Below are 26,531 nucleotides of genomic sequence, written 5' to 3' on the forward strand. Positions count from 1 at the left end.
TCTCTGTCATGATTTGGACAACCCTTTTTGCGACTGATTATATATATCCAGAGAAATACTGCATCCAGCACATGAATTCACAATGTTGTGAATTTCTGTGCTGTATAGATATAATTAGTGGAACAGCTTCAGCATGAAACACACTATTGTGAAGTATAGAAAAATGCTTCTATCTTTAGAGGAAACCTAATATTTTTAATAATAGAACTAACAACATGGAGTTTGAGGTTTTAAGTCTTATGGGATCCAGTTAGTGAGTTTGACAAATTCTTCAACACTGACTGAAAATACAGAAAAAATGTCTTCAGAAATGTAAAATGTGTTTTTCCTTTCTGTCATGTATATTATAAACTATTAATCTCTGTTGCTTGAGGAAAATTAGAAATTAGTTCAAGTTAACATCTTTGTGTCAGGAAAAAAGTATTCCTAAGTAAACCTCCCAAATTAATTTCTCTAGACAGATATGTCATCCTGGGAGGCCACCGTGACTCATGGGTATTTGGTGGCATTGATCCTCAGAGTGGGGCAGCTGTGGTTCACGAGATTGTGAGGAGCTTTGGAAAACTGAAAAAGAAAGGTAATGTAATAAAAAGAATAAAGCACATCAAAGTAGCTGCTCTCAGTAGTGCCCATTGATTTCTGTGAGATTTAAACATATGCTTGAAATTAAAAATATGTGTCTCACTGATGTCTTGAATAAACACACTGCTGTGCACCTTGCTGTATGTAAAGTACTTCTGCTCAAGAGAAAGTACACCTAGAAGGAAACAAAACAAAATGGGGGATGCTGAAATAAACAGGACATTTATGTACAGTTGACCACTCTGTGTTTGAGGCTGGTCAGACTGGATATGTCAGTGGTGTTATAATACTGACACAGTGGTGCACTGATAAAGGCTTCATCAGGGCCACACTGAGAGCCTTCTCAGCACTTGTCTTTGGCTTGGAGGCATACTCGAGAATAAGTGAAGGATGTCAGTGTAATGCTGACAATGAGCTGTGCAAACATAGTAGGAGGTAATGGTTAAAAATACCTCATGCCTACTTGCATTAGAATAGAGGAACAAATGTCAACTGCACCAAGTTTCTGTTGCTGTCAGAGCAAATGCTGTCTCCCTATCGGACATCCCATGGAGAGAAGCTGTGACATAAATACTATGCTAGAGAGGTGTTCTTGCCTGCCTATTACACATAAAACCTATTGACATTTAGTTTTATTTCTGTTAGTTTCTTCCCAGTAACTGAATATCAGGGGAAGCTCTTTGGAATGCATATGGGAAAAAAAAGTTAAAAGTTAAAAAAGAAAGGGAGTAAAAGATGAAAATGTTCCAGCAGCTTCAAAGAAAACTTTGGATTGAGATACAGCATCAGGGCAATAGAGCCTGTTCTATTTGGCCTGGATTTAAATTGAATGGAAGACTTCAAGTGAAAGATTTTTCTTTTGAAGGTGATCTGTCAAAGTTACAAGGAATTGCTTAGGTTTTGAAATCTGGCATTTGAAAGACAGGTCAAAGAAGTTCTGTAATAGATATGAAAATATGCCACTTTTCTGTCAGAATAGAGACTGGTATACAATGTATACTAAACTGAAGAGAGCAAGAGGATTAGAAAAGTCTTCTTTCAAGAATTTGTGGACAGCACATTATTTTTCCTTGATCAGAGTTTTGGATTCTAGAAATTTTTCTTGCATTTAAAGGTGAGAGAAGAAATACGTTATTTGGCCCCATATTGAAGTAGAGGTGAGATTGCTACAACAGCAAATCAATATTAGATAAGTTTACTGAAGTCTTATGTATATCTCTTTCCCCACAGATCATGGTAAAAGTTGAGCCCCCCAAAAAAGCCATGTGTTTTCACATTAGTCATGTAACAAGCAGCCTTTGGTTTTGTAATACAATTTTTATGGTCTTTCATTTCAGGATGGAGGCCAAGGAGAACAGTGATGTTTGCAAGCTGGGATGCAGAGGAATTTGGCTTGTTAGGATCAACAGAGTGGGTTGAGGTAAACCAAGTGTTCAAAATAAAATTTGCATGGTGGCTGCTCTTTGAGAAATCTGCACTAGAAAGAAGCACTTCTTCCCTCCCCACCTCTTTTCCTTAGACAAACATTCTCCCTCTACCTTGAGTTTCCTTTTGAACTACTAAGAATCTCTAGCTCCTTGCAGTATATGATATCCTTCTCTGAAACAGCTGTTTCTTTTGTGAATGGAAAGATAGTTCTGAAGGAAATAAAGTTTATCAGCATTTTCTTCCTTCTTTTCTTGCTTGTAGGAAAATGCCAAAGTATTGCAAGCACGCGGAGTGGCTTATATCAATGCAGATTCTTCTGTTGAAGGTACATGAATATGATTTGTGTTTTACAGGAACAGTGATGGTATGACTGGAAGGGATTTTGTCTTGGAGATTCATGAGACCTTCAATGTGATAATTTTTGTTGCATTAATTCAGAAATTAATATGGAGAGAAACTGTGGCTTGGAATCATAAAGTATCTTTCAGACATTTGTGTTGTTTCAGGGAAATAGTCCTTTACAGTAGCTACACTGTTTGGGAGGTCATAGGAGAGACAAGAAATTTCGTGCCCCAAGTTCTGTGTCAACTCTTTAGAGCCAGCTTCTTCTCTTATAATGTGCGTAATAATCATGAGGACATAGGAAAAGCTCTTAAGACTTGCTTCAAAAGCTGGGCTCTAATTCATCCTAACCAATAAAGTACACTGAGAAGATCATAGGAAGACTCTTTTCAGCTTACTCCTCATAAAGAGAGTAGCTCCGTAGTCCCTTTCTTATTAAGCAATAACAGCAAGAAGTTTCAGCTGAGGGAACTTCTTTCTTCAAATAAATAGTTTTTCGTATTTTTTCAGGAAACTACACACTGCGAGTGGATTGCACACCACTGATGTACAGTCTGGTTTACAGTCTGACTAAAAAGGTAATGTCACTTGAAGTTTTTAGCCAGTATGTTCGATGCTCACTTACTTGATGGGGCTCTGTCTGTAAAAATATGGTGTCAGATCTTTCTTTTCTGATTGCAGTACTCCTTTTAGGTTAATAGCCAAGGAACTGGAGCTTTTTCCCAGGACAAATAAGGGGATTCTCAGATTATACCATTAAATTATTTACTATTCAGAGATAGGGGATTTTTCCATTTCTCATGTGAAAGCATTCCTTCTAAAAACAAAAGCATAAAAGCATGTTGTGAACCAGAGGACAGAAGCAAGCGTATACCTGGTTGCCCAGATCAACTACTAGAATGCTCATGATAGTAGGAGACTCTGACTCCCTTTAGGCAGGAGAAGAAATTCGGGTGGCTACCATGTTGTTTTTCTGTGATGTGACAGGTTTGGTCAATGTGCTCAGCTTCAGTGTATCCTGTTAGTTATTCTTTGTCTCTGACCACGATGCTCTCACATATTTGTGTGGTACACAAAATTGAGAGGTAGAGGGACCTTTCTCAGGAAATAGCCACACCATCTTAGATGTAAGATGTTCCTTGCTTTGGGAGTGGGTCTTAGAGGCTGGCATTTTATTTCTGGGTGGGTTTTTTTCTGTTTAACTGTATTAAAGAGTGAACATTTAATTAGTTTTTGTGGGTTTTTTAGATGCCAAATAATGTACATTCAACTACTGAGTATATTCTGTGAATTTACTTTATCTGCTTTTATCTGCTTTATATATTCAGTCATTTGATAATTTATTATCTCTTGGAAGCTGGCATTGGACTGGTGTAAAAGTAAAGGAAAAGCAGTAAATTACTATAATAATTTTCTGGCAATGAAAAGACAGCAAATAGAATGTAGCTCTGTTAAAAGTGAGTACCCAGATAAAGAGACCTCTGTCCTGAACTCAAGAAGAGTTGATCACCTGCAGTTCCCATGGTAGCCTGTGCTAAGTGAAGGTGTTCAGAACGGTCAGGGAATCAGGTCAGCAGAGACTCAATTTGGACACCAAGAGCCATCATGAAAATCTTGGCCTAAATACCAATGAAAATGCTTGTGTAACCCTTCCTCAAGTTGGGAGGCAAAGGCTGATGAATGCATTTAACCACAGCTTGTTGGTAGCTGATGTCTGAAGAGAATGCTGATGAGGAAGCATGTCCCGTGTGATCCCATCCAGAGTTAAATGGTAAAATGTTGGTGGTAAAATGGTGGTAAAATGTTTTCATGCTGATAGTTTTGTTCCATGGACAATTTCCTTCATGGACAAAACTCCAAATAAATTAGTTTTAATTTGATTCCTATTGTGGAGTAATTCTTAGATAAACAATAGATTAATAATGGAATGTCTATTAATAATATTTAATAGATTCAAAATAATAAAACCTCAGCAGTCCACCAATATAAAGGAAAGATAAAGAAACATCCACAGTGTTTCAGCTGCTCAGTTACAAATTAGTTAGTGGTAGGAATGAACTTCAGAATGATTGTGATTTCTATAACTCTCTAGCAGCTATGATGACATAAATACCAGGTAGTGTGGAATTTGCCCTTTTAAGGTTGCTTCTGCATCCATAAGCATATTTTTTGTGAACTGAAACAAGGTACAAACAGTTTTAAATTGAACTAAGACAAGACTGAAAGTTTCTGCCAAAGTAAAGCAAAATGTTTTGATTTTGTGAGAGATTTCTCTTCTGAATATTTAAATTAAATGTCTGAAAATCTCATAAACAAATATCAGAATTTAAATATTGACTTGAAATGTTTTGCTTTCCTTGTGTTTTCTTCCATCTAAATTTTTCTATTTTTAGGAAATAAACTATTCTTCTGAAAAATGCTATGCATTTGAAGTGTTACAATGGAAATGCAGAAAGGTTGAGGGACTTAGGATGACTTACTCATTACCCTAAGCCATAGGCTTGATGTGATGACAGGTTGTTGACTTGTTGCTTGGCAACATTTAAAATTTTACCCTTTGTCTTTTTCTAGATACCAAGTCCTGATAAGGGGTTTGAAGGAAAATCTCTTTATGAGAGCTGGTATAAGAAAAATCCATCAAGTGAATATAAAGGGGTCCCCAGGTCAGTAACAAAAGAAAACAAATTACATACCAAACATTATTATAACTTCTAGAGTGTGTGTTTTAAAAAAATATTCATATGAAAAGCTGAGTCCTGAAGAGAAAAGGTGTATATTCCCTGCTATATATTCCAGAATTTTAATGATTGTAACTGATACACTATTGTACATGTTTGTGAACCTGCCTTTGTAGCTGAACAAGAGGCTTTATATGTGAAACGTGTTTATTTATTTTATAGAGGTTTAGACAAATAAGGGTAGTATGCACAAGCCCATGGCAATTCCACAAGATGTTAATTCAACTTTCCTTTGCATTTTTCCAGTCTTCTGGAAGGCCTCTGAGTTTGGGTGGCTGGGGAACACACCAGGCAGGATTTTACAATACTGTCCTTCAGATTTACCAAGGGGTTTCTACAGAATCTCAAAGTGATTTTATTCCATGAAGTCATGCTGGTACTGCTGTGATTTCTCTGAGTTGAGAGCTTGGGATAGTAGAAGTTCAGCAGGAGGAAGGTCATTTGTTCTTGTCAGTGATAAAAAGACAGTGAGGTACATTCCCCTCTTGAGAGCTGGAGATCTGTGATCCTGATAAGGGTGACTTTGCTCCTGTGAGAATGCAATTGATGTGGTGCAGGTAATGCATGGGTCAGAGGTGATTTAAGGATGTGTTGACAAAAAATGGGCACACTGGGAAAAGACTATGTAGTGTGCAGTGACTGACTGCTGAACAAATAACTGCCATGGTATACTTGGAAGGGAACTAAAATTAAATCTTAAGTATTGTCACTCAAAGCATTTTCCTCTTTCTTGTTTAAAGAATAAATAAATTGGGTTCTGGCAATGACTTTGAAGCATTTTTTCAACGTCTTGGCATTGCTTCAGGCAGAGCACGTTACAGTAAAAATTGGGTAAGTCTGTGTCTTTGTAGTTTGGTCTCCCTTGTAACTGCCTGAATAACATCACCTGTAAAGGAGCCATTTAGACATCCACCTTTTTAGGATAGTACAGTTCAGAGTGTCAAAGTACTGTCTAATTACTACAGCTCTGTGTGCTACCTCAACATAAATATGTAATAAATAAGAATTATCAACTTGTTGTCACTTACACAAAAGGACTTTTGCTCAGGGTAAATGGATGTGCTCAAAATTACCTTTGGCTGATGAAGACTTAGTAGCTTATAGTGACTTTTGAATGATTTGTAACACTTTATGAAGCTTTGAATTCAAAATAGTTCATATTTTTTTTAAAATATGGCTCTGGATCATACTGTGACAGGAAATTAACTGAGAAATGTTCAAGGAGCAAACTATTCAATGTGGTCATTTCCTCTGAAAAGGAAGGAATATCCAAGGATACAAACGATTATTGAATCCAAGCAAGAGAAGAAGTCCAATCTCACCTGAATTTAGCCAACTGAGGGTTATGTGTCTGTGCTTAGCTACCTTCTTAGGGCTGTGTACATGTTCAGTGGAGAGAGATTTCTCCAAATGACCATTCACCCCAGCATAGGGTAAGAGAGCCACTACTGACCAGTTCTTCTCCTTCAACTGTCTATAGTGGCTACATAGGATTATCCCACAGCAAAGGTTTTCAGAAATAGAAATAGCTCAATAATGGTTTTGTTTTGGCTTGGTTTCTTTTGTTTCAGGACGTAGAAAAATACAGCAGCTATCCAGTTTACCACAGTGTCTATGAAACCTATGAAATTGTGGAACAGTTTTATGATCCCACTTTCAAGAATCACCTGGCAGTAGCTCAGGTACGGGGAGGGCTGGTGTTTGAATTGGCCAACTCTGTTGTGCTTCCTTTTGACTGTAGAGATTATGCATCCGCTGTGAGCAACTATGCTCACATCATCTATAATTTGTCAAGGAATCATGAAGAGGAGCTGGCAACATACAATGTATCCTTTGGTACGTACAGTCTTTCATCACATTCCTCCTCTGTTAATGCTAACAGTGCCTTATTTTAATGGATGTCTGAGTCACAACCTGGTATTTAGCTTGTGCTGTATGAACACTAAATAAAACAAGAGCAATACCCTCCATTAATATGAAATGGGAGTATTTTGTCACTAGCATGTCTGTGTGGGCACTATGCCACTGCCAAATAGAGTTAACACTCACAGTTGCATGTGCTTTGACCTGTGTATGATTGGCCAATATTGACAACAATATATGATTGTCATGTTTCCTTAAAAAAAAAATCACAGTTTTGCATTTTATCGTGTTGGATAATTATGTGCCTGAGAAACCTCTCTTTCATTAGCAACATTATAGAATATTCTGTTTAGGATTTGGCAGCTAATGACCAATACCAGGTACATGTGCGTGTGTGTACACACACACACTCACATGTTCTCAGTCTTTCTCAAAATTCTGTGTGGAGGGACATAACAGTAAAACACAGATTGCAGGGACTTATAAAATCTCAGACCTACCTGAACAGTTTGGTTCCGGTTCTGTGATCCACTTTTTGATATTTCTGTACATCCTTCAAGTAGCAAATAGTAAACAATGATCACAACAATACTTATTGTTATTGTTTCTAAGACAGGTTTTCACACAGAATTACATAATTTTTAATGTAGGAATATGGGGTTATCTTCTTTTCCTTCCGTGAGACTTTTAACAGTCCATAATCATGGTCACAGGGGAAGATAAGGATTTAATTGAAGAATTTGATTTGTTAAATGATATCTTCAGAATCTGAAGTTCAATGCTTTCCTCCTGCTCCCTCCAGAGGCTCTGTTTTCAGCCGTGAAGAATTTTACAGATGTTGCTGCCAGCTTTCATGAGAGACTGCAACAAATAGATGTCAATAAGTAAGTTCAACTCTTTTTTCCTTCCAGTCAAATACTCTATGTAGTCCTCCGAGCTCAAGAGGGCTTAGTCTTCACTTGCTGACACTTAATGGAAAAAAGGATGTAGTTGTGGCAAGCTTTTTGATGAGCTTTCAAGAAATCCTATGCATCACCTATGCCAAAAAGTCTAGTTTACACGTGACTTAATTCTTATTTTATCCTTTGTAGGCCGTGCCCAGAATGACAAGCCAAACTTCCTTTTGTATATACATATATGTATGTTCCATTTCTTGGGAAGAATCTAATTTAGCCATATGCTTACCCTTATGGAACACTAACTGAAGATAAAAGCCATCTTTTTAATGGCAGCAACTTTCAGATAAAGGAGTTAACAGTCATGTCTTATGCAAAAGATGACATTTATGACATATGACATATATGTGACATTTTCAAAATAGCTTTATTGATGGATGGCCTAAATCTATCCTTTAATTCAACCAACCAGTTCCAGTTTCTGTTTACAGCACTGTAAACTTGAAAAAGTTTCCTTAATGGTAGTAGACTTACTCCAGCTTTACTGTGATATAAATTTTAACATTTTTTATTGGTGAATGCCTTTGAAGGTCTACAAGTTACTTTGGATGTAAACCACCAAGCCCACTTGTATTCTATATAACCTTGTCACAGTTCTTTCATTTGTTAAGCATCAATAGAATGCGTAGGGCTATTAAAAGCACACAGACACAGATGGTGTCTGCTCTAGGGAATTTAAAATCTACCATCAGAAAAACACAATTCTCAGATGGCTCAAAAGAGGATTTTAACATCACAGGGTTGTTTTTTTCTGATGTTATAATTTTACATAAAAACAAATGCAATTTTATTGAAGTAATCTGTGGCTGGCTGGCTTTCAGGAAAAGAGGGTCCTTAGAAAACTGTTGTACAAAAGAAGAGAATAGTCTGCTTAAGCATCCTTGTGAAAAGGAAATATAGGAATAAGATGAGAGAAAACATGAGAGAAAATACCCATAACAGTGTCTTTTGACACTATCACTTAGCCTTTAAAAACAGCTTTAAGAGACTTTCCAGTTAGCTGACATGGGCAATCTTTTGTGGGCTACACTTAATGTTCAACATCACAGATCTACTACCCTTCATGAATGCAGATGTGCATGCTGGAATATGAGTAGGTCAAACACACTGCAGTTAACATATTCAACATGTTCTTTTTTTTTTTTTTCTTTTTTTTTTTTTTTTTTTTTTTTTTTTTTTTTCAGCCTGCTTGCTGTCAGGTCACTAAATGATCAGCTCATGTTTCTAGAAAGGGCTTTCATCGACCCTCTTGGATTACCTGGCAGGCCATTCTATAGGTGAGAAAGGTTTACTTTGCACTTTCCTCCTGGAGTACGCTGTGAAAATTCCTTTAAGATTTATCAGTCTCTAAATGGAGTTATAATGATTTTATTCAACACAGCAAAAGTACATGAGACAGGAGGAATAAGACTGAAAAGGGGAAACGACATTAGGGAAAACTTCTGTGTGATACACTACACAGAATTAGGAAGATTCTTGTTGGAAGCCTATTCAGATAATTTCACTTGGTTTGATTATGCTTCTAAAAAGATAAAAGTTTTGCCGTGGAGTAATTTTAAATAATTTTAATTGTAGGAACTTCAGGAAGTTGTTCTTATTTGAAAGTGAAATAATGTATAATTAAAGTACCAACAATTTGATCAGTTTTAAGAGCACTGCCATGCTAGCAAATGTAGTGTGAAGGGCAGTACTGAAACAGCAGGGAAGGAATACAGTGATCCTCTCATCCAGTTCAAGAAGTAATTCTGATGTAAGAGGCAGTGAATCAAGTCCAGTTTTTTTAGTCCTTCTACCAATCTGCATAATTCAAAACAGTAATCTCCCCAATAAAAAATAACTTCAGGAGAAATTTAGATCTGCAATCCTTGTACTTCTCATAGTTCATGGTTAAAAATCTGCTAAGAAGAGTCCCTTGTTAAAAGTCTTTCCTACATCAAAGCACACCTGTATCTGTTGGAGACTGTATATCTGTGAGGGAAAAAGCTGGCTTTTTCAAAATCTTTTCATTTTATGTAAGTTGAGAGAAATGAAAATAATTTAGTTAACATTATCTCAAGTAGCTATGAGGCTGTAGAATTCACATGGCATAATGTAGCTTATGTTATTTTCTTGCTTCATGGACTTTAGCTACTTTTGCTGCAATAATCTTATTTATTGACATCTTCAGTGTTAAGTGTTTACACCTAGTTTATAAAATATATATATATATATATATTATTTATTTTCCTAATGGATAATATTGTTATTTTTTCCCTCAACTTCCCTCCAGACATGTCATCTTTGCTCCAAGCAGCCACAACAAATATGCAGGAGAATCCTTCCCAGGAATCTATGATGCCATGTTTGATATCGAAAGCAAAGCTGATCAACAGGAAGCCTGGGAAGAAGTGAAGAGGCAGATTTCCATTGCAGCCTTCACTGTGCAGGCAGCAGCAGAAACACTGAAGGAAGTAGCATAAATATGAACAATGTAGTGATCAATGAAGACTGAATGTGACAGTCTGGAGAAGCCCTAAAAATGGAGCATTTTAAAAAAAATAGGAGGATTATGACAGAGAACAAAAATTCAAAAAAAAAATCTTGGTCTTTGCAAATAATATACCCAAGTGGAATGCATTTAGTAATGTTAAGAAGGCAATGTACTCCATTCTGAGAGTTCAGGATTTAGATGTCTTCTGAATTGAGACAGATAATGTTTCAGGTTTTCTCTTAGCTTTGTATTTTAAGAATTGCTAACCACTGGATTTATTTTCAGAGTTTTGAATTTTTCTAGCTTGATTATTATAGCAATCTCCATAGTTCTTCAGAAAAACAGAATTCATTTCATGTTTCTATCAGTTACTAATTTTGTTGGTGCTTTTTTGTTATTTACTGTGGGTTTGCATAATTTTACCTCAAGCCAGACCTCTCAGCCATCCTTTTCCACAAAGATTGAGATGGATATGGAGATCACGAAACTGTCACATACCGTGTGCAACATGTATAATAATTGTAACAAGTTTTGGGCAGCCGGCCCAGAATACTCATCCATGACATTCTTTTCCTCACATGCTGAACCTTGCATCTGTTTGCAAATAAATTTAAGCAAGCTTTTAGTCACTGGAATAAAAACAAGGCAATACATCTTGTCAGACATATAGTCACCTCACAAAATGTCTTTCAAGATGAAGACCCTATTGTTATTCTTTTAACCAAAATCTACTCTTGCTATGCCTTGTCTCTATAGAGGTGTTTTTAATATGAAGACAGAAGCAAAGAAAATTCATCATGTCCTTAATTTGAAAGGATACCAGATTATTACTTTTTTAGTGTCTGATCAGAGTATATCTGATCAATCATGTGCTGCTTACTCTTATGATGGACCATGGGACAACCAAGATCTGACAGAGAAGACTCAAAATCAGATCCCTTCATCTGAAATTTTACCACTGGACTTTTACTAACCTCTTGTACAGCTAATGTGTGATTTGATGTGCCTTGTTAGTTGAGGCCTCTACCATGTCTGAAACTACTGTTCTGTGATCTAATGGTTTTCAGTACCATGACATGTTAGTTTCTTTTCTATGAGGCTTCATTTAATCATAAATATTTCTGCACTTGACATTAAAACCTTCCAGACAAGTTTCTATAATTAAGTCATTATTTTGCCAAACTGTTTGTCTTTCTGATAAAATAATCTAGTTTACCAGATCATGAGAAATGCTCTTATACCCATAGCTATTGCCCAGTTATTTTCACATTTTTTATGAAACTGATTGGAGTAAAATAATGGAGATGTCTTCTCCCACATCCAGTGCTGATGTGAGACATTGCTGACTCTGTTTTGCCACTGCTGTCTGCTCCACTGCCCCACTTTTACCAGTGGAGAATTCCTTATGACAGTTTATAATCCACCTCTGAAAAAAATTAGCCAGGTTAGTTAAGTTATCCTATTTGTCTGCAGCAATCGGGACAATGATAAGCCAAATCCACCATGCAGAAAGGAGCAGCAATAAACAACTCCTGTTTACCAGGTGGATATAATAACAGTATTTTTTCTGTTGCTGAGGAGGATGGACTGAAGTGCCAAACTCCAAAATTGTGGAGCTCTTTCCCTATGTGACCTGTATGCTGCTTCAGCAACTTTTTCTTTCAGTCTAGAAGACATAATTTTTTTAACCTCTGGCCTAAACATAGTATCATTTCCTTTAAGTTTTATTAGGGCCCTTTTTGGCAGTAGTTAGCAGATAATACACAATGTCCTGGCCCAGGACTACACAAAATACAGATTAGTTACACTCTTAAACTACCAACAACATCCATTAAGAAATCTGTTGCCTGTTCTCTAATCACTGTAGGGAACAGGATACAGGAACAGAAATTTTCTTCTCTCCCATTGGCCACAAGCTGGAGACATAGGCTTGGGTGAACCTCAGGAAGTGCAACGGGGCTGAGTGCCAGGTGCTGCAGCTGGGTCAGGGAAATTCCAAGCACAAATCCAGGCTGGGCAGAGAATGGATCAAGACTAGCCCTAAGGAGAAAGACTTGGAGATGTTTGTGGATGAGAACCTCATCATGACCTGGCAAAATTGTGTTCCAGAAAGCCAGCAGCATTCTGGGCTTCACCAAGAGAAGTGTGTCCATCAGGTTGAGAGAGGGGATTGTATTCCTCTGGTCTGCTCTTGTGAGACCTCCCCTGCAGTGCTGTATCCAGCTTGGGGGCCTCAGTGTAAGAAAGACCTGGTGAAAGAAATCTAGAAAGAATCATTAAATCACAGGCCTGGAGCACCTCTGCTGTGAAGACAGGTTGAGAGAGCTGGGGCTGTTCAGCCTGGAGAAAAGAAGGCTCCATGGAGACCTCAGAGCACCTTCCATTACCTAAAGGGCATAAAGAAGGCTGGAGAGGGACTTCTTGTGAGGGTGTGTGTGATAGGACGAGGAGGAATGGCCTCAGGGTGAAGTGACAGTCCCTGTGTTCAGTGCACAGTCCTTGACACTCTGCCTCACTGGGTGCATTCCTGTTGTGGAAGAAAGGGTCAAAGTTCGCAAGCTGAGCTTGTCAGCTGCCAGCAGTGTAAACTTCTAGTTGGAATCTGATAATGGTCTCCTGAAGCTCAAGATAAGCTTGAGGAGACTCAAAGAATCAACATCTACTACTGTTTTAATCTGATAGCAACACTGCAGAGGCCATGAGAGAGTTCAGGGAACTGTGCAACTAGCAGAGTCGGAAGGAAACTACTGATTTAAAATTGCGGTTGAGCATTCCCCTGTTGCCATTTTTCCTGCCAGAGGTGTCTTTCCCACAGATCAGTGTCCCTTGATATCTCAAGCCACAAGTTCAGCCTTTAGTCAGCCAGTAGGTCAAGCAGCACAACAGTGATGTATCTTTCTTGCTGCAGATATTGAGCTTTAGGGCCCTGTTACTGAGCAGCTACAACCTACAGTTTACAAGCCCTGGCATTCATTCTGTGTTTCATGTACCATTACTGGCTTTACTACTTGGCTGGATAGCAGAATTATGCATTCAGCACACAAATGCATGCTAGTTTTGCATTTGGCGTGTGTATCCTTGCCAGTTTTTGAGCTTTTTTTAGTTTACCAGGGATTTATGCGTTTTAAATGAGTAGAGTATATGTAGCTACCTGCAGGTTCTCCTAGCTTCAGCTGAACCTCATTCTTGTTTTCACTACCAAAATGAGCAATTCTCACTACTCCTGAGCTCAACATGAGGCATATGCAGTAACTAGTAATTTCCATGATAATTCTAAAAGTGATACTAATTTAAAGAAGTGCTGTGTGTTCAGGAGTTTATGGTTTGGACCCTTTTTCTCACCTGCACTAAGGAAAGGAGTCCTTTAAATCTGTAATCTTCTCAGTTTGTTTTGCATAATTTCTCTGACTATTTTGGGTTGGACCTTTGATTAAACTTAGACTGAAATGGGTATTTTCAAAATTGGTAAAATACTCAGCTAAATTATCTAATATGCTAAATTATCAGCAGTGCACTTGTAGAGGTATCACACTGGTAATATCTTAGTTCTAGCTGGAAAAGCCCCATATGAAATAACAGGGTGGCTGATGGATGTGGCCTTGATATCGCCAGGAAAGGACTCAAAGGGAGATGATTTTTTTGAGCTACTGATCATCTCAAGAGCTCTTAGATCTCTCTTTGGGTACAAAATTAGATGATCAGTAACAGGTAAGAGTGAGATGAGGTTTGGGTTGGAGCAGCTTCTTCCACCTTCTCACATATGTGACTTTGCATTCCTGACATGCTTTATTTTGGATCTCACATGTCAGGAGCATTTTTCTCTGACTCCAGTTATTCTGAGGAGCATTTGTAAGACTTCATACTACACCTCTGGCTATGTGATTGAGTGATGTGTGTGTGTATGTGTATGCATGCAACCAAACCTCATCTCACTTGTTTCACCTGGGTGAATGGTAGTTACTCAGCCTTCATAGGCTGATTTTCTTCTAAGGAGTTTGTAGGTGAGATAACTCAGGGATACTTTTGCAACCTGTCAGCAAGCAAATACGAAATGTTTGTATATAAAACAGATACGATTCCAGGGTGACAACAAAAATTCTTATGTAGTAGTGTCACTCTTTTCACCAGCCTTCACAGCACACCAAGCTGATTCACAGAATACAATACAACAGTTTGGGCTGGAAGGGTCCTCCTAATACCATTGAGTCCCCTCCCCCTGCAATGAGCAGGGACATCCTCAACTGGACCAGGTGGCTCAGAGCCTTGTCCACCATGACCATGAATATTTCCAGGGATGGGGCATCCACCACCTCCCTGGGAAACTTGTGCTAGTGACTCACCACCCTCACTGTAAAAAAATTCTTCTTTATATCTAGTCTGAATCTACCATCTTTTAGTTTAAAACTGTAACGTGACCTATTGCAACAGGCTCTACTATAAAGTCTGTCCCCATCTATATTGTGTTTGTGTGGCAACATCTTCATAGTGAGGGGCTACCGTGGTGGTTCTGAGAGGAGCCCTGGAAGCTTTCCCTGTGTCTGACAGAGCCAGTGCAAACCAGCTCTGAGATGGCTGCTGGGCAAGGCTGAGCCCATCAGTGGTGATGGCAGCACCTCTGGGATAACAGATTTTAGAAGAAGAAAGGTACTGTGCAGAAGCAATAAGAGCCAGACAAGTGAGTAATGGAAAATGTGTGAGAAGAACAGCCCTGCAGACCCCAAGGTTAGTGGAGAGGGAGGGGAAGGAAGTGCTCGAAGTGTCAGAGCAGAAATTCCTCTGGAGCCTGTGGTGCAGGCCATGGTGAGCACCCTGGCTGCACACAGCAGTATTCAGAAGAAATCTGAATTACCCCAAAGAAGGCAGCTGTTAGAAGCTGTTACCCCAGAGCAGGACACAAATGCTGCCCTGTACTGGTTTGCTCTGTCTAGAGGTTTTGGACGCTCTGTGAGCTCCCAAATGGCACTAGCTGTTTTTCTGTTAGGAAATGAACACTGTCAGTACAGAATAATTCAAGTGCCTAAAGTTAGGTGCCTATCACACTTCAGATACCCTAGGATGTCTTGCCTGATCCCAGGATGGCCCCTGTGTTGCATATGCCAAACCTATGGTACAAAGGAGCCTGGAGTAAAGAAGGTTAAACTGAAAAAAAATGGTTGCAATGTGGGAGAAAATGTCTTAATTTTTGGCTTTGTTTCTCACTATCCAAGTCTATTTTAATTTGTAATAAATCACTTTTCCCTGAGTGGAATCTGTTTTGCTAATGATGGTAATCAGCAAGTGATATCCCTGTGTTGATTTCAACCCATGAGCTTTTTTCATCTTATTTCCTGCCTTAGTCTTGTTGAGAAGAGCATGTGGCTGAAGATAGATTTACACTGTACATTGTATTTAATGTACAGTGTAAATTTAATTGTAACATAACATATACTCCAACTGCGGCTAATCTGTGGCATGTAAAATCATGTCACAACTAATAACTAATAGTAATATGACTGTATTTGAAGTGGTAGAAGCCATTTGGCTGCTGCATGTTGCTCAACCTTAGCATTGCTAATGCCTTTGTCACTTTAAAAAGATGTTTGCAGAAAAGTAAATGCATTTCATACATTCTCACTGTTGCTATTCTTGCCTTCTTCCTCCACTGATGATATTATCATGTGAGGTCTAATTTTGATAGTAATCTCCAAAAGCCCTTGTCACTTTACTGTCTATTATGTGCCAGTCCTACACCTGTGGTGCTATATAAATGCTAATAATACATCAATATGCTCATTCTTTATGAGTTCTGTAGGTGGATTTCCATCTGGTTTGTATATGTCAATTCAGATGCTGGTGTGAAATGTCATTGCTGTTCAGAATTTGTGATGGTTTATGAGCAGTTGGGAAATGACAGGAAAAAATCACGAGACTGGGCCTGCTTATCATTTGAACAAAGACATCCAGTCCTGCTCTTAAGACAGTGGCTGTGACTGGTGTGGAATACACAAGTGGTGTAATTTTTCTCTGAAAAGCCTTGGTTTAAGTAATTAGGACATTAAACAGTCTTTTCTGCTTTTTCTGAATATTTTCAGCTCACTATAATGTATTTAAGAAAGTTTTGATACTCAGAGTACTGACATTTCTTTCACAAACTACTTTGGACTTAGGGAGTTAGAGGTAGAAATTTAGAGCATGCCCAGGCTCCCAGAAAAGCTTTCCTGCCTTCAGCCATATATAACTGTTCTCAAATGGGCAGGTCCTCAGTTCCAGAAGGATCAGTCTTGGCTTCCATGCAGCCATGAAGGAACTCAGCAGCAGGGAGTGATGTGCAGGGTCAGAATAAGTTTATGCAAAATGTGATGATTCTATGAAGGTATTTTTTGACTATTCCCGGGCTAAGGTTGTTTCCTTTTCCATGAGTACTGATGGATTTGACTAAATTAGACTGGGAAAACTTGATCTTAAGAACCTTGTAATCTTAAATGCAAGTAGCTAGAGAACATAGGACATAAATTTACGACTTTTCCTTGTTGCAAGTTGGATGATGTCTGGAAGTGTTCTTACTGGCCAATCTAAATCATGTTCTCAGCTGCTCTAAGTGTACATTCCTTGCTGAGGATTAATGTTACCATGGATTAAAAAAAGAAGCAATTCAGTGTTTTGTTGGTAAAGAGGAAACAAGTTTTCCCTTAATTTCATCCCTTGGCCACTTCCACTGGAACAGGTTGTGAACAAACCTTGAAACAGGAACTTTCAAAACCAGAAAGTGCAAATAACTAGTAGGAATTAGCATCTTAAATAGTACACTGCTTAGTGCACAGCCTGGATACATATTTGTTACAGAGATTCACATCCAGCTACACAGGGGCTGTCTGGTGGGGTGAAACTGAGAAATGGAAGAGTTTTACTGCGTTTGGAAAATTGTATAATCACCATCACCCAGGGATTAAGGCTGGTCAGGCAGCATGAGAACTGAGAAGCAAAGAAGGCAGGGACAGCCCTGGGGCTGCGGGTGGAAGGAGGAGGAGGAGGAGGAGAAGGAGGAGGAGGAGGAAGAGGAGGAGGAGGAGGAGGAAGGCAGCTGCTTGCCAGCCCTCAGAGCCTGCCAAGCTGCCGACCAGTGCTGACCGTATGGCGGGGAGCAGGAGCAAGGCCACCCTCCGTGTGTGGCTCGTGTGCCTTGGGCTGCTTGGCTGTTTCTTGCTGGGCTTTCTTACAGGTGAGTACAGAGACCCAGGGGCTCAGCCCCCAGCCTCTTTACCCTGCACATACTCGTGTGCAACCCCTGTTGAGATTAGGGCACCAGCAGGGAGATTATACTGCTCTTTAGGAACACGATACAGTACTCGTGCCACTGCTTTTCTAAGCTTTTCTGTCTAGCAATTTCAGTCTTCGGGGAGTGAGGAACAGAATGGCTCTGTGCTGCAGCTCAGGACACGCCCTGGTGAACTGACAGCTTCCCAAAACCAGCAGCCAGGCATCGAAAGAGAAAATACAAGAGGTTGAGACTTCAGCACTTGCAAGATCTCCCAGATTCTTTTTTTTTTTTTTTTAATTTTAATTTCCTGGTTTTTACTACAGATATTTTTAAATGCTCTTATTCAGTTGCTATTTTAGAAATTAGAGTAGAATGTAGACAAGGAGTTTGACTGACAGCCAAGTTACTGAAGTTTTCATTCTGCACAATGAACTTTGCTAGAGATTCTTTTCTGAAGTCACTTGCAGCATTTGATTTTAAATTAAAAATGCACGTCCTTTTAAAATTTGTATTGTAGCACAAACCTAAGACTAAAGCATGAAAGAAAAATCCATGAGGGCTATTAAATATATAAAATATTAGTTTAATTTAGGAGATCCCTGAGCTGCTAGCTTCTGGTGCTTGTGCTGTGCTTATACATTTCCCTGATCATCTTTTGGCCCTGCTCCAAAACAGGATGCTGGGCGAGATGGACTTTTGCTCTTATCAAGCACCACTGTTCAGTTCAGAGTGTTACTACAATTGTATTTAAGTGTAACAGGTCATATATACTGTGCATGTGACAGTATATGTGTTTGTCTTTTGAAAAATTTCCCAGTTTGCAATTATCTAGCTGTAATAATAAAAGGATTTTTTTGTTTTTTGTTTTTTCTTAAGACAAACTCATACAGTTGATAAAGCCTCTCCTACTACTATTTATGGCTACTGAATAAACATTTTAAAACTGGCTTGTGTGACAATTAACTTTATTCTTTTAATTATTAAATAGACTAACCCACCCTTTCCCAAGTCTGTAACTATTACAATGCTGGCAAGGTGGCTGTTGAGCCCTAGACCTGCACCTTAAATATGCTTACATATCTATTTTAAAATATATGCATAAACTAAATAAAGAAATTTCATTATGAGTATCAGGAGTTCAAATCTCACATTACAAACAGTTAACTGAGAATTTAAACTATAGTTTAAAATTAATGAGACGTGAGTCTGCCTTAAAAAGGGGATTTAGGGTTTACTTTTTCCATTATGTCACTTTTAGGCATTTCACTCAATTAGATATATTTTACTTTGCTGCTTGAGCCCTCAGACACTGACAGAGGGTGCTATAAGCCCTGTTCATCCTCGTGGTTTTAAATGTTTAGTACCACAGGTTGCACCTGTGCTCTAACATGTGAGTACATTCTTGCTAATTAGGAAACTTTTAAAATGTGTTTCAGGATGGTTTACAAAACCAACCCAGAAAAGCCTCAACTCTTCAGATGTCTGTCAAAATGTGAGACAGAAACTTGTGGCTGAAATGAAAGCAGAGAACATCAGGAAATTTCTTCGGTAAGCCTTGTGCATAATTTTTGAACTATTTTATCAGTCAAAAAAGCCAGAAAGTGATAACATCAGCTTCAAGGAAGGGCCTCTGAAAGCAGAGCTTTTAAGATGCTTTGGAAGTATTTCATTTGTATGGAATGTCCAAGGGAAGAAGGGAGAGGCTTACAACTCTTCTGTTCCCCTCTCCCCATTTTTGAGGTTCTCTTTTTGAACTGGTTGTACTGTCAAGTGTATTTCCCTTATCTGCGTTACTGCCAGTGCTTACCAGTCTCCATGATTTCCCATCTTCATAATTTACTGAAGTGTGCTTTTTTTTTTCTTCACTAGTATCTGAAGCTCTAACCTCAGATAACTTTGTTTTCTTTCAGACTGAGATGATTTTTCTCTGTTAGGGATAATTGACATGAATTACATCTGACTGATCATCTGTTCAGTGTCTCTTTAAACTTTCAGCTTGAGCAGCTAATCTAAGTAGAAAATTAATCTATTAAAAATTAAGGCTACAAATTTGCATGGCAGTGAGTTGTATGTATATTTACAGCTTAAAATTCCTTTTGTGTGGCCATCCTGGATAATGTGGTGTTAACTGGGAGCTCTGACATCTCATTATACTCTGTTTTCTGTTTCAAAGATAAAGGGCTCTGTTCATGCTCAGTTGGCATGTATGCTTGGTTAAGGCTTGCATGCTATAACTGTTAATAAATACAATTTTTTTGTATCATAGTGTGTCCATGCAGTTCTTTCAAAACATCTAAAATGCTAGGGATATAAAAATACCCCTTTTTTTTCCCCACTGAAAATGAAAAAAACCCCACATTATTGTGTATATTTATATTCTCTATAGAGGAACAAATATATTCACATGAAAAGTAAATAAATACTAACTCTGGTTAGTAAAATGTTTGTATTCAGCATGTAAAGTCAGCAGCTGCATCAAGAATATCAAAAGATTACTGACAAATTTGTTTTCTATACATTTATTCTACACCCAAAAGGTTTCATACCTAACATCAATTAGCTTTTTAATTCTACAGGCCTAATCTTATTTTGTATTTGTTGCTTTCAGTAGATTGGAGAGTTCCTGAACATTATGTGTGATGAAAATTTAGGCAACATGGCCTGAAATGGCTCTGTAATTATGCCAAAGTCTCTTGGCCGTGGGATATTAATGGTTTCTCATTTGTCTGCTTCTTTGGTGTTGGGCCAATGCTTCATGCTGGTTGGGTTGTTTTTTTTCCTAATTTCAAATAAAAATCAGGAAATACAGAGAAATTGTATTAACACATTTTCCAAAAAGTTTGTCAAAAGCGTAAAGAAATGTGCACTTGAGAATTTTGATCTATATTGTTTATTTTTCAGACAACTACATCTGCTTTTGTCACATGGGGGAAAAAAACTAACTCTTAGAAAATGCAGATGCTTTGGTCTTAGCATTGTATCATAGCTCTGGAAAGGATTAAACTGTTTGGAAGGGAAAATGTGTAAAAAAAAAAAAAATCACATGTGTTTTTCCTGATGGCATATGTAGTATTTAGTTTACTTAAAGAATTAAAAGGTACTTAAAATACTAGTGAGAATTAAAGTGCAAGAAGCAAACAAGCAACAGGGTTTGGCAAACGTTGCTTCCAGACTTTGGTGCATACCCTCACAGTTTAAAGAGAGGGAATGACAACAGCAGAGAGCAAAAGGTTGTGCTCTACTTAGAGAATCTGGAAGCATTCAAATCCTGGGGCCAGGTGGGACTTACGTGAAAGACCTTTATGTTATGATTACGACGTTGCTGTAGATGAGAAGTTCTCATGGCAGAAAGAGGCTTAGGAGGTTCTCATGGTAGAAAGGTGGCTGGAAAAGGCTGGTTTTGTTCCCCTCTTTTAATAAGGACAACCTGGAGGGACTCTGAGCTGGTCAGCTTCAGGCCTGGAAGGGTGACAAAACATCCTTCTGGAATCTATTTCCAAACACGTGAAGCACAGAAATAAAGTTTGTAAGAAACAGCATTTGTTTACAATTTGTTTGTGTGGTCAGCATGTTGCCTTCTGTAAGGAAATGATTGGCTGTGTGCAGAGTGGAGACATTAGAGTGGCTGTAATAGCCTTGACTTTAACAAGGCTTTGAACACCATTCTCCTTTGGAAGCTGAGGAAGTACACACTGCAGAACAGGTGTTGAAAACAGTCTGAAATGAAAGGCTGCAGTGATATTAATCATGGTATTTGCTACCACTAATTAATGGCAATTGCTGGTATCTGACATTTGTGTGGCAGGCATTGACAAGTAGCCTGTGGGGAGCTGGAAGCTCATGGAGCATACCTGGGTGACTGATGAGCTCTCACCATTCCTTACTTGTCCAGTGGGCCAAACAAATTGTACACTGTTCGTGACTATTTATCACCATTATGTGCTATATCTGATATGGAAGTAGATGTTGTTAATAAGATTTTGTTATTCAGGCTTTTGGTTAAGTAAAAAGAGAAAATCTGTGCAGATAGTATAATGTAATGATTTTCAAGTTAAACTTATGAAGACATTAGGACACGTTATAACTACAGTGCAAATCCATTATCAGATACCAAAAATGTCTGGAAGGCTCCTTACTCAATGCATAGCTTTCTTATATGTATTTCTGCATCCTGCTAATATTCTTTTGCTCAATCTTTGACATTGATTTTCATTGCTTGTGTGTAGATGTGGCTATTCCTGTTATGCAAAGAAAAATGTTCAGTTGACTTATCTTAAGGCCTCAGGAAAGTTCCTCTGCTCTGAGTATGTTTTGTAAATGTCCTGATGCAGATTCTGATAAGAAATTATGTTATACAGCTCAAACTTTAAGACCTTGCTGTCCATGCAATGTGTCTTGAAGACTGACTTCATACACACTGATCCTATTTCACTACTGTTTCTCTGCATTTGCTGATTACTAGTGGTTTTCTGTTTTATTCCAGTTCATTTACCAAGTTGCCTCACCTCGCAGGAACTGAACAGAATCTTCTTCTTGCCAAAAAAATTCAAGGCCAATGGAAGGAATTTGGATTGGATTCAGCAGAACTTGTTAATTATGATGTGCTTCTTTCATACCCAAATGAAAAGCAGCCAAACTACATTTCAGTAATTGATGATCAAGGGAATGAGGTGATCTTTTCAATGACAAAACTATATTTATGTAAAATAAAAACAAAACAAAACAAACTGTGACTTCCTGTTAAAAAAAAGGTTTTCCTCTGTATTCTTACCTGCTCAGCTCAGCATGTGCTTAATATTATTTTTAAAAAAAAACAACAAACAAGCAAACAAACAAACAAAAAAAGAAAACAGCGCAAAGGGAATTCATATTTAGAAACAGTTTTCCGGGTTATGCAGAAAACACAGCAAAGTGGCTGAGCTCTAAGTGACTCATATGGAAGAGCAGGGAGGTGTGGAGAGGCTGCAGTTAACACCTGTAGACCATAAGGTGTTGGAAGGTTTCAGCATAAGGATACATCTAGGCTAATATCCTGTTTCCATAAACAGCATTAAGTGGATGCACAGGGATTTTTAAGAACAAAGAAATGTACCTCAGGCATGCAGTTCTTCCAGAGTCTAGCTGTTTTCCGCTCGGGGCTTCTCTGAAGCTGCAATTAGTCTCTTGAAAAATCCTCATTAGATCTTTTCCAAGTATTTATCCAGTCAGTGACCCTTGATATATCTCTTTTCCAAGTACCTATCCAAACCCTGCTTGAACATCTGTACAATATTTTCTTCCACAACATGCTGAGGTAAGGAGTTGCAGAGATACTACCAATTTTATGCAGTATTGCCTTGTTTCCCTTGCTCTAAACCTGATCCCACTGGCTTCCTGTGGTGTCTCCTAAACTGGCATTGGAAGTACTAATGAACTAGTCAGTCTCTGGACACTTTCCTTTTGAATACCCAGGGAAATAAAGAAGTAGATGTAAATTCTGGCAAGGATCCTGAGCAAGGAGAGGAGGTGGGACTGTTAGAGAAGCATCATAGCACACAGGTAAGGATGAAGAGCTAGGGTAGAAAGTAAGGAATAGTTGCTCAGGGATGACATGAGCTTAGAGGGGAAAGAATGAGGAAGTTCTTCCAGAAACCCTGTAACATTGTCTCAACTACAATCTTACAGGGTGACTAAAGGTGGACACCCACCTTAAAGCAACATGAGTGTTACAATACATAGTAACAAAAGGCAGCACATTTAACTGGAGTATTACTGGATAAAAGAGAAAAGGAATAATGATGCAGGTGGGAGAAACCACAAAAGACACCTGAGATGGCATAGATGAACCAGATGTCTTTTACTGCCACCAACTCTTGGCAATTTTCAGCTGCTTCTTTCCTTAGGTTCAGGCAGTGACTGATGAGCATCTTCTGACACGGGATCTGTCTCTTTGTACTCATATCTGCATTTTATTACAAAATTTCAGCTCTGAGTCCCTATCTGTGTTTTTGTTTGAACAGATGTGTACTAGTTAGAACTGTATTTTTTGCTATCAATTTATGAAAACTGTAGTTTAAATTGCAGACAAAACTAAATAACTTGGCAAAAGCCAAGGCTTTTGATACTTTTCATCCACAGGACTTCAGTATTTTGAAATAGTAATTATTTGACAAGGAGTCTGATGTACAGAAACTGAATAACTGTCTCTTCCGGCTTTAGTTTAAACCATAATTAGCATTTGCTTAGTGTATGAATTTGTGCCTAGAATGTTTGACCAAAAATTAGTTTGTCTTTTTTTTTTTTTTTTTTTTTTTTTTTTTTTTTTTTTTTTAAATAGGTTTTCAATACATCATTGTTTGAACCACCTCCACAGGGGTATGAAAATGTAACTGATATACTACCACCATACAATGCTTTTTCAGCACAAGGAGTGCCAGAGGTGAGAAAAGAAATTATGTAATGGTACTATTACCTATTTTTTGAAATACTTTCTGGGACAGATTGCTCTATCTTCTCAAATTATTTTTTGCAGTAGTTTTAATTACCATTTGTCTTAATTAAAGAACACTTAGGCTCAGTTAGGCCACATATTATGCAAAAGTTAGAAGTCTTTTATGACCAAAAAAAGAGCTTTCTCAAATTGCTAATCTGTGAATCACATAATAAGTGAAATGTTTTTATCTATTGCTCCATATTATTCAGTCATTTGTAGAAGACTTGCTTAAGGCACAGATAGAAGTAGCAATATTTTTATCAAGTTGGAAGACATTTTAGATTAAATGAATGTCTTCAAAGGCAACTAAAGTTCCTCACTTACTCTGCTAATTCATTATGGAACAGTTCAGGGACAACATTGCACTACATAAATGAGTGAAATTATATAGTAGTGAGTGCTTGTGTATGCAAAGCATACCACTGCTTTGTCAGAGCCAGGGGAGTTTGTCAGTTTACCAAAGTACTCTGGTTTATTTTCCAGCCTGTTTTTTTAGGACTGTTATTAAGTGCAGGATAATATCCAAACATCAGAAGTTTGAGCCAAAGCTTCCTATAGAATATTGTGGATATATTTTTCTATTGTTTTTATGGGCACTGGATCTCATTTGTAAAAAATGAGAAAAAATTACAAATCCTCTATATACATAGTGAATTAAACTGTATTTCTGATAATGGGTATCTTGTTTGTTGACTGACCAGTTGCCACAACACTGCTTTTCTTTTCTTTTCTGCCCAGGCAGATCTGGTGTATGTGAATTATGGCCGTACTGAAGATTTTTTTAAGCTGGAACGTGAAATGGGAATTAACTGTACAGGAAAGATTGTCATTGCCAGATATGGGAAGATCTTCAGAGGAAACAAGGTAAGGGTTGTGTTTTAATTTTTCCTCTGCTGGTCAGACACTGTTTGTGGTAGAGCCTGAGGGAATTAGTAAGGTCTGTTTGCTGGAACATGCGAGCAGAAGGAAGCCTGTAGTATATCCCTTGTGACTGCAGTCTAAGAATAGCTTCCAAAACAATAAAACCAGATGAATGTATTAAACTCCTGAGACAGAGATGACTGCAAACTCCCTAGGCAGTTCTTGCAAGAGAATAGTTTAGGGAACTGAGTAGTTTATAGAGCCAAGTCTTTTGAGACTTGCCATCCATAGAACTGCAGTACTTTGAAATGACAGTGTTCTGACAAGGAGTCTGATGCACAGAAACTGAGTAACTATCTCTTCTGACTTTAGACAAGAAATCTGGCAAAATTTGTGGTAGTGGGGCAGTGGGGATAGTGGTCAGGTTTTGTGCCTCATTTTTATGTTCTGTGCTTTATTTCATAGCCTTGAGCTATGACTAAAAGTTTGACACAAATAATGAACATACTGTTTTTCACTTTGCTTGGTTCTTCTGCTGAATCTGGGGTAATTTTCACTCTTTCACATACTTACTATGTCTGCATGGAAGCAAATCTCAACATTCAGATTTATTGCTGCATTAAAAAACCAAGAAAGCCACATCTTAAAAGCAAATGATTTCACAGGTTAAAAATGCCATATTAGCAGGAGCCCAAGGGATCATACTTTACTCAGACCCTGCTGACTACTGTGCCCCAGGAGTAGATGCTTATCCAAATGGCTGGAACCTTCCAGGTGGAGGAGTCCAGCGTGGGAATGTTTTAAATCTGAATGGAGCTGGGGACCCTCTAACACCAGGTTATCCTGCAAAAGGTGAGTGCAAGTTCTGTAGCCTGTGCCATCAAGTACTTCATAAACTGCTACTGAAAGTGTGGCACTAGAATTTCATTTATTTTCAGTACAGAAGTGCAGAAAAAGCCTGCTTGAAATTCTTATTGGCAGTAGTTAATTTTCTATTGCAGACTAAGTTCTATCTGTGTCATTCTAACTGGTTTCACTTAGGCAGGGGAATGAAGTTTCTAGGAAACCCTTTGTATGGCCTCACCTTTTTGACACCTAAAAAAGCAGGATGTGTAGATTTATAGACTGTGAAGCAGCAGAAAAAGACTGAGAATTCATAGCCATTTTAATATATCTGTTTCTCAAGAGGACCAGTTTTAACTAGGTTATACTTTGTCATCACAGAGGACTAATAGCTTTACTTGGAGGTATGTTTCCTTGCTGGTCATAAGTTCCAGGCAGGAAAACCAGCTTAAAATCCTTTTTAAGGGGAATAAAATTCTTATAGCAAAATAAGAGCAGTCTGGAGTCTCTCAAAAGTTGGCCCAAAGTGCTTCTCTTGTCCTTGTTAGCATCCTAAACTCAGTCTGAACTACGAAGCCTGCCAGTGCTGGGTGCTGATGGGATGGCTATACAGGGATGCTTCTGGAAAGCTCATGGGCTTTTCTGGCCACTCCTGAGGGCATAAAACAACCTAAAACCAGGAGAGACTGTGTGTGCCAGGCCCAGCTGACTCAGAGAGACACTAGCTGTCCTCAACCCA

General features: G+C 38.3%; 2 protein-coding genes across 3 annotated transcripts in view; both read left to right on the forward strand.

Annotated features, from left to right (window-relative positions):
* Positions 1 to 11,556, forward strand: part of LOC134549064 (putative N-acetylated-alpha-linked acidic dipeptidase) — a 28,677-nt gene extending 17,121 nt beyond the window's left edge. The window contains exons 10-19 of one of the 2 annotated variants that reach the window (XM_063394463.1): positions 458 to 577; positions 1,920 to 2,002; positions 2,272 to 2,335; positions 2,863 to 2,930; positions 4,924 to 5,015; positions 5,831 to 5,921; positions 6,662 to 6,926; positions 7,756 to 7,837; positions 9,094 to 9,186; positions 10,179 to 11,556. In XM_063394463.1, coding sequence (XP_063250533.1) covers positions 458 to 577; positions 1,920 to 2,002; positions 2,272 to 2,335; positions 2,863 to 2,930; positions 4,924 to 5,015; positions 5,831 to 5,921; positions 6,662 to 6,926; positions 7,756 to 7,837; positions 9,094 to 9,186; positions 10,179 to 10,368 — 1,148 coding nt within the window. In that variant the 3' untranslated portion in view covers positions 10,369 to 11,556. Of the gene's footprint in view, positions 1 to 457; positions 578 to 1,919; positions 2,003 to 2,271; positions 2,336 to 2,862; positions 2,931 to 4,923; positions 5,016 to 5,830; positions 5,922 to 6,661; positions 6,927 to 7,755; positions 7,838 to 9,093; positions 9,187 to 10,178 lie in introns of those variants that run through there. The other variant, XR_010079989.1, reaches the window with a different exon arrangement.
* Positions 11,557 to 17,204: 5,648 nt separating this feature from the next.
* LOC134549065 (N-acetylated-alpha-linked acidic dipeptidase 2-like) overlaps positions 17,205 to 26,531 on the forward strand; it is a 41,777-nt gene continuing 32,450 nt past the window's right edge. Inside the window, exons 1-6 of the mRNA XM_063394464.1 lie at positions 17,205 to 17,577; positions 19,053 to 19,164; positions 22,100 to 22,286; positions 23,933 to 24,034; positions 24,827 to 24,952; positions 25,615 to 25,801. Coding sequence (XP_063250534.1) covers positions 17,490 to 17,577; positions 19,053 to 19,164; positions 22,100 to 22,286; positions 23,933 to 24,034; positions 24,827 to 24,952; positions 25,615 to 25,801 — 802 coding nt within the window. The 5' untranslated portion in view covers positions 17,205 to 17,489. The remainder of the gene's footprint in view (positions 17,578 to 19,052; positions 19,165 to 22,099; positions 22,287 to 23,932; positions 24,035 to 24,826; positions 24,953 to 25,614; positions 25,802 to 26,531) is intronic.

Source organism: Prinia subflava, chromosome 3, assembly GCF_021018805.1.
Source record: "Prinia subflava isolate CZ2003 ecotype Zambia chromosome 3, Cam_Psub_1.2, whole genome shotgun sequence".
Classification (NCBI taxonomy): domain Eukaryota; kingdom Metazoa; phylum Chordata; class Aves; order Passeriformes; family Cisticolidae; genus Prinia; species Prinia subflava.